Source organism: Hydra vulgaris, chromosome 08 (assembly GCF_038396675.1).
Source record: "Hydra vulgaris chromosome 08, alternate assembly HydraT2T_AEP".
Classification (NCBI taxonomy): domain Eukaryota; kingdom Metazoa; phylum Cnidaria; class Hydrozoa; order Anthoathecata; family Hydridae; genus Hydra; species Hydra vulgaris.
In genome coordinates this window covers 35,659,639-35,672,531 of record NC_088927.1, presented here as the reverse complement: position 1 = coordinate 35,672,531, position 12,893 = coordinate 35,659,639, and the positions used below count along the sequence as shown (strand labels likewise).

Here is a 12,893-nt window from a genome sequence, read left to right as displayed (position 1 = left end):
TGATAGAGAGTGTGACAGAGATGGATATCTAAATTTCTAGTTTGTATATACCTATTTGTAATTATTTCTTCATGAAAAATACATGTTTATACATACAAAATTTTACAATTTTACCTTCATGTTAAACAAAAATATGATTTCAAAGAAAAAACGTTAGCAATTCTTTTTTTTTATCTCACTCTATTAAATGAAAAAAAGTATATAACAATCTGTTAAAAGTGTGACTAAAGTAAGTTAAAGTTTTTTTATGAACTTTTTTATGTCAATTTTATTGTCAACTTTTTTCATTAATACCAGCATACCATGTCTGATTTTCTTTTGACTTTTTTTGAAAAATTGTTGTTAGTTACACACACAGTTAGATTGGAAACATTTAACTTAAATTTTCAAAAACTTGTTTTCAGGTTGAATTTTTTTAAAACTTTGTTTCCAGTGCAACATATCAGTTCTTAATAAAGTCTTATGACCAAATCTTTTGATTTTCAATAGAACCAGTTATTTCATATATTATACACATTTTTCTAATGTCATTTATTGATAATCAATATTTTTCAGCACATTTTTGTAGGTAGAACATTTTTTTGGTTGCATAATGACTCAAGATTTGAAGAATAATCAATAATTTTGATGGTAAATCATCATTATTATTATTAGTTTTATTTTTTTTTAAATAAATTCCAAAAACATAATTTAAAATGCTCATTTATATTAACTTTAAAAAAATATAGATTTTTAATTATGGACAATTATTATTTTTAATTAATGAATTTCAATAATTTTATTGCTTTTTTACATACTTATATTTCACATTAAACTACAACTCTTTTATTAAAAATATATTCAAATGAATGTTACACAACTGCTTTTGATAAAGTACTGTTTATATATGTATATGTGAAAAACATCTTTAAAAATACTTTAAAGCATTATTTTAATTTTCTTATATATGTAAGGGATACCTTAGTCATAGTTAGAGCTGGTAGGTAGCGTGACTCGACCTGCTACTCCGCTATTTCACTACATGCAGACTTTTTATTTGGTTGTGGAGTTGCAAAATTGCTTTAACTAAGAAAATTTGGTAACGGATTGGGTTGCTACCAAAAGAATTTCTGGGAATTTGCAATGATGATATCATTCTATCAAAGCACCGTCATTGTGCAGCTAAAAAGAGTGTAAAACAGTAAAAAAGTCACATATCATCCCATATGCATATAAACTAACTTCTGCATCCCATATATGCATATAAAAAGCTCAATGACTAGCGCTACTAATTTTAAAGTTTGATAAAGTAGCAGTAGAGAGACAGCAGTTTCTGGTTACCAAAGATGCAGAAGGTAGCAGTAGCCCTCTACTATAGCATATTTATGTGAGCACTTGCTCACTTTTTTTGCTTATCTAAATCGATACAGCTTTATTAGAAAAAGGAGAAAACAAAAAATAATGAATGAAAAAATTGCTGTCCCATCTTAAACCCTTAGTCAATGTAGCAGCATTCCACTGTGAGTCAGGCTATTTGTCAGTCGATGTATGTACTGAAGCCCCCAGCAGCAGGCTATTTCAGTATGACGTCACACTGCTCACCTAAATCAGCAGTATAAGATATATATATATATATATATATATATATATATATATATATATATATATATATATATGTATATATATATATATATATATATATACATATATATATATACATATATATATATATATATATATATATATATATATATATATATATATATATATATATATATATATATATATATATATATATATTACATAAATACTTCATTGTTATTTTTAATGCATTTTAGATAAAAATCTCTGAATATTTTTGATAATTAATAAATAACAAAGATTAATTATGTTTAATAGTTATAACATATTTGATTGAATGTGTCAGATTGTAACATAATATATATAACACATTAAAAAGTCAGACAAACTTTAACTTTTACTTAAATCAAATATATACCATTTCTGCTACACCCAACCAATCAAATCCATCTAATATAACATTCTGTTTAGGTAATGTCTCTAGATTCCAATAATTAAATTTATCAAAATAACCACCAAGTGTAATTTGACGTTTCTAGAGTATATAAATTAAATTTGTAACTTGACGTGAGTATATAAATTAAATTGGACTAAAACTTAAAATCAAACTTTTTATTTTTTGCAAGTATTAAATTAAAACATCTAAGTGTTAAAAAAAGTATTAAATTAAAACATCTAAGTGTTAAAAAAAAGTATTAAATTAAAACATCTAAGTGTTAAAAAAAAGTTCAAATTCAATTTCATAGAGTTTGGGTTTAAAAACTGAGAAGATTGTTCCTACCTAAAAAAAGTAAAAGCAATTTCCTCATTAATACCTATTAATATCATTAATATATTAATATCTCAGATATACAGACTCTCATGAGGAAATTATAATCATACCTGATGATCGCTTATTATCCCATTTTTTTCAACCAAAACACTACCTAAAATATTTAGAATACAACTAAAAAAAGCTAGACTAAATCAGTGGAATAATGTTATAATTTTGTTATCTATATCAAAGTATATTTATTATACCTTATTACATACCTTTATATCCTTTGGGTATATGTATCTCCTTTCCCTGCAATGGTCTTCCTCTGAATGAAGATTTCAATAATTCTAAAATAAATTTATATTTATTTTTTTACTTTTCTCCTCCATTAACCCTTAAAACAAGAAACAAGTAAATTCCAGAACTATTGGATGTGGTGAGATGTTGTCATTTTGGAAAAATATCTGACTGATGAACTTATGTATAATAAAATTAAAAAATAAAACAGAGAACAAAAATTCTTTAAAATTATATCATGCCATTTCCAATTGTTATTTAATACTTATCAAAAGTTGAAAAAAAAAAAGATGTCAGTAAGATGATAAAATGTATATAAATTAAAATATGGTCAGACTTTAGAAAATTTTGAAGGAAAAATAATTTCAATAAACTCCTAACTCCATGAATAAATATGTCACCAAGACATAAATATCATATACACTTACACTAGAAAAGACAAACGTATACACATGCACATATATCAAAATAAAATAAAATGTCAGTAAGTACATGTTTTAAAGTTAAACATGTTGTTGGCTTTGATGTTGACAGAAATGTTTTTAAATATAAGCAATATTTTAATGAAAATATTTAGTCCTTGAAAAAGATCAACTTTTATAAATATAAATGATTTTTTCTAATAACATTTTTTTTTTTTTTACATAAGTTTACTATAACAAGATTTTTCGTCTTTAAATTACTACTATCTTGAAGTTTTAATTTTTCTAAAGTTTTTTTTTTTTTGAACTTCACTTTCAACAAGGCTGCAAACAACCACTATTAGAGTTGTAGGTTACTGGAAGAAAAAAGATGAACTTTATAAAGCAAGATAAAGATTAACAGAAAACTTTAAATATTGCAAATTATATGAATCAAGAAAACAAGATGAAGAGAGTGAATTCCAAAGAACTGAAGAAAGTTTATTTAATATTTTATGTTTTGTTACCTTCATGTTGGAAATCAGTTGTAACAACTTGACAAAAATATATTTAAAAAAAATAATAATAATTTTTAACTGTTATCACCCCCCAGAGATAAAATAGCCCACCAATCTACAACAGCTTCTTTCCTACAATATAAGACAAACTAGTTACACCATGCATGTTAGGTTTTAATCTAACTTAAAACCTTTTATCAGCAACCTTATCATCAGACTTACAAAGTTGCCAAAAAAATAATAAGATAAAAACTATTTCGTAATATTGAATTTAGGCTTTCATCTTTTATTTTTTTCTCTCCTACTACAGGATGCATATTGAGTTCTTAATTGAAGTGTATACAATGTATACACTCATATTAAGAACTCAATTTGCATTCTGTAGTATGTATACTATACATACTACACAATGCAAATTGAGTTCTTAATTGAAGTGTATACATACTACAGGATGCAGGTTGAGTTATTAACTGTAGTGTATACATATTATCATTATTATCTATATATATATTTTAATAAAACAATAAATTTAATTGAAAATTATGCATTAGACTACTTTTAAAAACTATTTTGTTAATGAATTGTTTTCAAAATAAACAAAAAAAATAAAATAAATTTCTGTTTTGAAAATGATTATAAATAATATCAAGCTTATGCACAGGTGGTGAGAAAATGCAAAAAAAATAAAATAAAATAATGTATCATCTTTCAAATGAGCTATTGCAACACTATTTTGCACATAAATTATGTCAAATAGAATGATTTCAGATGATGGCGAATTTAAAGTAATTTTTTCAGTTAAAATTTCACTTATATAATCAAATACTTTTATGGTCCAGTAATTCGAGACTTGAAATTCGATAATAATGATTTTCACAAGTTAACTGATGTATCCGCTTTTATTTGGTGAAAACATTATATATATTTTATTCTAAATATTTATTTAATAATTGGGTTTCAGTGAGTTTAGATTAGTGTTACAAACTTGTTTTAATAAGAATATATTTTAAAATATCTATTTATAAGATTTTGTAAATGTAATTCATGTTTTTATATATTTAAAACATGAAAAATACTGATATTTATCATATATAATACAAGAAAACTTTAAGTTAGCTAATTCTAATATTTTGGATGCAGTTGTAAATGGCATGAACTTAACTGCTAATAATATATTGTCTAATTTCATAAATTTCATAAAGCATCTTTGACAAAGGTGGAATATATGCAAAAGCTCTAAAATTTATTTCGAAGAGAATAACAAACAATGACTACAAAATGAACTGATATTGGTTCAATTTGTAATTGATAATAAGAATATTCTTCTAACTGCCTCTATTGATGAAAAAAACTCTTATTCAATTGTAGTGTCTGGCAGACCCCAGGTGAATTATGATACTTCAAGTAATAAATTAGTTGCATCTTTTTCATCTTCTGAACTATTGTTTGCATCGGGTTGTAGTTTGCGCAAAGATGGTAAAGAAAAAGAAGCTAAAGCTGCTTTACAATTATCAGAATATACGAGTTTTGGTATGAAAAATAATTTTAAATCAAAGTTTTATATTATTATATGCACAAAAAGTTTTAAGCTTTAGGTTCTTTTTTATATGGATTATGTAAATGTTTCATGAAATATAAAAAAGAGCCCAAGAACTGCATAAAAATACCTAATATTAATATTAGTAATTGGATATGTGTTTAATTTGTTAAACGCACAAAATAATTTTCAATCAGATTTGTAGTATAATAATACTGAATGTGGTGATTATGGGAGTAATCCGATAAAGTTATTACTTTAGTCCAGTTTATCTTTATTATGCTTAATAAAATGTTTGATTGCTAAGCAATTTAGATACCCAAAGCAACCCTAAATAGATAAGACAGATAAGATAATTTATTTATCTGCTGATGCTCAAAATTTGATGTAAATCTGTTGTGCGCATATTGTTTTCAAGAGTCATCAAGCACACCAGGTATTTTGGTGAAATTAAGGATTTCTCGCATTTTAATCTGTTTTTTATTATCAAAAAATTTGCTGATCACAGGATAATTTCTTAAAATTTGATTGGTTTAAAAGCTTAATTTCTATGACGATGTTATAAGAAACATATCTTTGTTAACTTTGAGAAATACAAGTATTTTTGTTTTTGTTTGGAATGAATTTATTGGTAATCATGTTGATCTATAGCTTACTGTTTGTCAATAAATTACAAGTTAAAAAGTCAGCTATATATTTTTTGTTTGTTTAAAATTAATTATGGGCAGTTTTAGAATAACAAAATTAACATTTTTAACATTTAGCAAAAGGATTTAAAAATTTTTTAGAAGTCTTTTTAAAAACTTAAGAATTTTATAAAATAAAGAACACTTTTTATTGTTGACATTTTGATGTAATTATCTTTGACGTGTAGAGTGTAAGCCTTTTTGTTATATTCTATGTGGAAAAATTTATTTATATTTTTTGATTTTATAAGCAGGAATTGAACTTTAGGTTTTAAAATGTCAAAAAGAAAATGTAAAAATGTAACTTTGAATTATCTCCAGTCAACATACAACAAACTGCCTATTTCTGAAAATTTGACTTCCTATCAGCTATGTTTAAAAGGACATGTTATTTATTTGTATATTCAAAACGTATTTTCAGATACTAAAACAGCAAAAAATATTTTTGAAAGATTTGGTCTTCCTACAAGTAAAAATCAAATTAGGCATTTAATAGGTAGTAGTATCAGTAAGTATAAAAAAATAATATTAAGAGGTATGAAAAAGTTTCAAAAAAATTGCTCAGGAGTATTTTTTGAATCAATTTCTTTAACTATTTTACCTGACATTATAGCTGTTACAGTGCCAACTACAGTCTATAATGCATCATTTACATTCAATTCTTTGCATTATTTAACCCCCATTGAGCCAAATAGCTCAGCTGAATCATGTGCTGATTCCTTTTCGAATTCTAATACTTCATCTCTTGATTCACAACTAATGTTCCCCAAGTTGGAAGACGACCATCTGATTCTCACTGACTCAAGAAAAAAATCCTTAAACAGAGGTTAATTGGCAAATGAAGTTGCCACAAAAAGAGTAAAACGTAAAGAGGATTTAAAAATTTTGAGAGAAAAAGTTCAATCAAAACCATATAGGTTTAAACAACTTAATCAGACTATTGCTCAAAAAGAATTAACAATTCGTCAACTGTGTGAGAAGTTAAATAAAAATTATTCTAACTTAAAGTTAAAGCAACTTCAAAATGCTAATCTTTGTTTGAAAAAGCAACTAGCATCAGCCCAGAACAAGCTATCTTCTCTAACAGCAATACTACAAAAGCAACTTGTTGACAAAAATGCAGAGATTCAAGTCCTGGAGAATGATATGTCGATATTACAGGAGAAATTGGAGTCTATACACCAAATAGAACAAAACTCAAGACATTCCGAAATTTACTCATCAAGTATTATAACATGCTTATGCGTCATGTTTCTTCTCACAATGTGCGATTGCTACTCTATAAAATTGGAGAGCACAAAGGATATTGTTTCAGTGATATTCCACACTGTACAGCTGTGGAGCAGATGATGCAAGAACTAGGTGTTATTTCAGACATACAGACTCCTGAGATAACATTGTCAACAAAAGATCTTACACTGGGTTTTGATGCCACAACTCAGGAGGGTGTTCATGTAAATCCATGCAACAGTAACTAAGTTAAACAATTTGTGGAAAAAATCGTTAAATGAACTTAACTGTCATCTTCACCCATTAGACACAATGATCAGTGCTTGTAAGTCATCACTTAAAGCATTGGAAACCTCTTAAGGAAATCTTTTTGGTAAAGACTGTGTTACTGCTAACATTGTTGCTCAGCTTAACAAACTCTGTTACAAGGATGGTAAAAGTATATATATACATATATACACACACACACATATATATATATATATATATATATATATATATATATATATATATATATACACATGTGACAGAGAAAAATATATTTGATGATGAAGATGGAGAAACATGCTGTTGAAGACAACTAAAAATCAGATAAGTGTTTTTACTAACATATTATTGCTCTGTTCTTTAAGAACATTAAGCACTCATTTTGTAGAATACAATAATATTTTTATATATGTATATATATTTATGTATACATATATATATATAACCCTCGGAATTAGGAAAAATGGGGTCGAATTAGGAAAAGATTGAGGTCGGCAAATTATTGCCGACCTTAATCTTTTAGAAGTCGGCATCAGGTCGGAATTAAAAATTTAATACAAAGGTCTTACCATAAAACATAGAAACAAGGTCAGCAATTTTTTGCCGACCTCAAACACTTTTAGATTGGCAGTTAGGTCAGCATTGCTGAATGCTGACTCTAATTCCAAGGGCTGTATATATATACACATATTACGATATGTCTTTATCATAGCAGTCTTTATCATATTTACTTTATTGCAGTGTAATTTTGTTAGTGTAGTTATTATTTTAAGTTTATATGTTTTTGTATACAAGATTTAAAAAAGGAAAATGCTTCAAATTTGCAAATGACTTCTATACAGGGTATATATGTATATACATTATGTTTTCTTATTTAAAGGTGACACAAGCTTCCCAGAGGACTACTACCATGCTACAGGGAAAATCGACAACACATCTTTTTTTACACGTGTGGAGTCCTAATTCATCACTACACTCTGTTGATAACTTTCCTGCATTCTGGTGTGGTTTCATGAGGACGACTGAGAATTAGCTTGCTCCTAGACTTGACATCAGACACTGGTAAATTGTTTATATATACTTTATATATTGGAAATCAGATAATGGCTTTTAACCTTCTATATGGTTTATTTATTTTTTCACATTTGTATATTTGTTTTCAGGTCTACGCAAGCTGTGTGCAATAGGTCTAATGGGAAAATTATTGACTGGTCCTTGGATGACCAATTTCTATGTTACACAAATTCAGGGATTACTTGTCTGGTGTTGAAGTGGTTAAATATGTTTGCAACATTCTTGTTGAGAGCCAGAAGAATGCTCTTTCTTTATTAAACCGAACAACAGACTTTTTTGGTAGTTGTATAAATGATCCAGTATTTGATTCTTTTCTCCAAGGACTGATAAAATGAGAGATGCATTAGCCTGCTGTTTGATTGCATTTTGTTGTTAATGTCATTGACCGCCAATACCAACAACTGTTTAACTTGAATACAACTGACAAACTTAAAGCCTAGACATTATCACAGCACTTCACAACATTAACTCAGAAGAACTTATGGGTATGTTTAGTGCTGCAAAGCAAAAAGCTCCAAATGCTACACTTTGTTTCTTATCAGCAAAATTTTTTTTTTTAGGTTACCTGAAAAAATAAAAATATGCAAAAATGAAACCACTAAATTCCTCTATGAAAAACCTATTGATGTTCGAAACAAGTTGATATTATGGGCCATCTCCACTGCTAGAAAAAAGCGATTTGCAAACATACAAAAACAGGAGGAATTGAAGATAAAATTGATTAAATGAATGGCTGGCAAGCTTCAAAAAAAGGAGGAAAAAGAAAAAATTTTGAAAAGATTTAAAAAAATTGTGTACCTCAGCAAATAAAACTACACACTAAAAAACAAAAGGTAGAAATTTTTAGTTAAGGTAGGATATGTGATATACCCTTAGTAAGGTATAATTTTCTACCTTATAAGGTAGAAAATTATACCTTTGAGTTAGAAAATTGTATGACAAATGTTTTTAATATAATTTTCTACCTTAAAAGGTAGAAAATTATACCTTACTAAGGGTATATCACATATCCTACCCTAAGGTAGAAATTTATACCCTTTTTTTTAGTGTGTACTGTTTCCTGATCTAGAAAATAATGAGGCTGCAGCTATTGAAGACATTTTGGTGATGTTATTGGACGAAATATCTGCCACATGTGGTATGATTCTGCTACTAACAGTCAGAAAATCTACTACAGCAGATTTCTTAGATTTGAAAAAAAAAACATGGGTGTATACATCATTTCTTAATGGAAACCAAGTGAGTGTGAGGATGAGGATGCTGTTGAGTATGATATGAATAAATATCAACTGTCTGCAGATACCATATGCGGTGAATTAGCGTTATCATGAATAAATTGTAACATGGGTGTGATACGAGCAAGGCCGCTGCGCTGAGAAACAAGTTGAACGCAGTACTACCAGAGACATGATGGGGATCGAGCATCACAAAACAAAATTATTTTCAAAACAACTTAGTTATCTAAAAATAATTTAGATATCTAAACAATATGTGATTGTTGTTTCACTTCTGCTACAGCATGGGGCTCACAGTGGCTGGTGAACTTTAGTTCAGATAAAACCTAATTTTTTCAGCCAATCGTTATCACAATAATTTAGATCTTCCTATATTTATGAACGGTAATGTACTCAACGAGTTATCTACCCTTCATCTTCTAGTATTAACCCGTACTTCCAATCTTTCTTGGAAACCATATATCGAATCTTTTGCAAAATTAGCATCTGCTAAGGTTACTCTTCTTTAATGTGCTAGACACTTTCTTACTCAGGATTCTATTCTTTATCTCCATAAATCTTAAATCCAGCCTTGTATGGAATACTGTTGCCAGATCTGGAGCGGATCTTCCAATGATGTCCTTTCTCTTATAGACAAGGTGCAAAAACGCATTGTAAACATAGTTGGGTCTGCTCTTGCAGCCAACCTCCAACCATTATCACATCGTCATAATGTTGCTTCTCTTTCTCTTTTTTACAAATACTATAATGGGCACTGCTCTAAAGAGCTAGCGCCTCTTGTGCCATCTACTAAAATTCATTCTTGTGTTACTAGTCATTTAATTAAGTCTCATTTTTTTACTGTGACTGTTTCTAAGTGCTCCAAAAAATCTAGTTTTTTCCCTTGAACATCAGTTCTTTGGAATTCGCTTTCTTCATCTTACTTTCCAGATTCATATAAAGTTGTCTGTCAATTGTTATCTTACTCTATAAACTTTATCTTTTCTTTTCCAGTAACTTCCAACTCTAATAATGATTGCTTGCAGCCTTGTTGGAAGCAAATATTGTTAGAAGCAAATATTGTTGAAAGCGAAGATGTTGAAAAAACAAAAAAGCTAGTACCATTTTCTTTTTAAAATTAAAATAAAAAGCATTCCTCAAAAACTTTTTTTAAAATTTTTTTTTAATAGTAAAAAACTAAAAGAGTTTTTCTAATATTTTTAAAATAATGATTTGACTCTGATTTGGGTCCAAGTATTTGTTTACCAGTACTGATTCCATGAAAAAGATTACATGATTTAAAGTTTTATTGTTTTGAATTTTCAAAATTTTAATAATTAGACAACTTATCGGTATCGGCATTGGCTAAAAAAGTGCTATCGGTACATCACTAATATTTTTACACTTTTGTAGACATCCTTTAGAGTATATAGCCTTTTAACTCTAAATGTTATAGGTGCTTAGAGTTAGTATATGTTTTAAACTCAAGTAAGTCAGTTTAATGAAAATCATCTGCAATTATGTGTTACCTAAATGTATACAATAATGTAAATGATAATATGATTGCATACTAAATATATTATGTAAATATATTTTGTAGTATATTAATTCAAGTAAAATGTTTTTGTTAATTCAAGTAAAATGTTTTTGTTTTGATTCAAATAAAATGTTTTTGTTAAATTGAATGTTATTTAGAGAATTTAAAAGTTAGTTTAATTTAATTTATTAGTTTGCTCATGGATATTTCGCCACCAATTTCACGTGATTGAACTATGATTATATCTATAATTTTTCTGTTATCATTTTCATATATATATATATTAGATTCATTTTATTTTAGGTATCATTGCAAAATTTTGATTTAGAGCTTTAACAAGATGATACAAGATTAATTGCATAATCAAGATATTAGGTTTATTTGGGGTAATATTGGGTTGGGGAATATATTCGTAGCGTTTTTATCGAAGACTTTTATTTAAGGGAAATCTTTACTTATAATATCGTATTCGCCATCGCTGTTTACAACCTCCTCCCACCTCTCGACCAATTTGTCAATGCCTTTCCGCCAAAAATCGCCCAGTCTAGTATCGAAGAAGTTATTGACCCAGTTTTTAAGGTCCTCTTCATTATCGAAAGTAACGCCCCTCATATGGTTCGACAGAGATCGGAAAAGATGGTAATCTGTGGGTGCAAGATCCGGAGAATATGGCGGATGCTGAAGGACCTCCCATTCGAGCTCTTGGAGTGTGGCTTTGACGACTTGTGCAACATGGGGTCTGGCGTTGTCGTGAAGGAGTATGGTTTGGCCTTGTCGATGAGGTCTTTTCAGTTGAATAGCTTCATTTATGCGGCGTAGCTGGGCTATGTAGAGCTCCTTGGTGATCGTGACATTCCTATCGAGCATTTCCCAGTGCACCATGCCCTCCCAGTCCCACTAAACACATATCATGATCTTCTTTGGATGAAGGTCACGCTTGGCTCTGGGCTTTGGCGTATCTCCTGGTGCCACCCATTCCTTCCTTTGCTTCATATTAATGTATAGACACCATTTCTCATCTCCCGTGACGATTCGATACAAAAAGCGCTGTTTATGACCACGTGTTGCTTGATGGCGGGCGAGATGTTGAAAAGCAATTTGAAGGCGATTTTCTTTGTTTACTTCGCTTAACTGGTGAGGTACCCAAGCTCCCAATTTTCAGCAAATCCCATTGAATGAAGATGGTTGAGAATCGTTTTATGATCACAGTTCATTTTTTCAGCCAATTCATGACTTGTTTAGTGACAGTCCTCTTTTAAAAGTGCTTTGAGATGCTCTTCGTCAAAGTCAGAAGGTCTCCCGCTGCGAGGTGTGTCGTCGACGCCAAAATCGCCATTTTTAAACTTTGCAAACCATTTTCGTGCAGTGGACTCACCTATGACACCGTCTCTGTATACGTTGCAAATGTCCCCGGTTGCTTCAGCAGCCTTTTGGCCTCGATGAAAAGCGAAGAAAAGTAGGTGTAGAAAATGTTGTTTTTTACCTCCTGGATATTCCATTTTTATGCCTTAAAAGTAACAAAAAATTAAATTATTCCAAAAGACGATTAGGACGGTTTTGTAGAGCAGAAAGAGCTCTATCGAATGAATATTTACACTTTGTCAAACAGAAACAAATCGTTGTAAAATAAAATAAAATATAAAAACGCTACGAATATATTCCCCAACCCAATAGGTAGTTAAATTAAGCAGCTGTGGTGTAGCTTCAGAACTGAAGGTCCATGGTAGGAAGCCAGCTCTTTTTAATTAATATTTAGGTGCTTGAAGCACCTAAATATTAATTAAAAATAAAGTATAAACTATACCATAAAAAAAA

General features: G+C 28.9%; 1 protein-coding gene across 4 annotated transcripts in view; it reads right to left on the bottom strand.

Annotated features, from left to right (window-relative positions):
- LOC136083792 (ribonuclease H2 subunit C-like) overlaps positions 1 to 12,893 on the bottom strand; it is a 34,567-nt gene that overhangs the window by 9,840 nt on the left and 11,834 nt on the right. For 2 of the 4 annotated variants that reach the window (XM_065803570.1, XM_065803569.1), the window contains exons 3-5: positions 2,593 to 2,664; positions 2,443 to 2,486; positions 1,979 to 2,095 (exon numbers count right to left, since the gene is read on the bottom strand). In XM_065803570.1, the coding sequence (XP_065659642.1) occupies positions 1,979 to 2,095; positions 2,443 to 2,486; positions 2,593 to 2,664 (233 nt within the window). Of the gene's footprint in view, positions 1 to 959; positions 1,582 to 1,978; positions 2,096 to 2,442; positions 2,487 to 2,592; positions 2,665 to 12,893 lie in introns of those variants that run through there. The other 2 variants (XR_010640096.1, XM_065803571.1) reach the window with 2 other exon arrangements.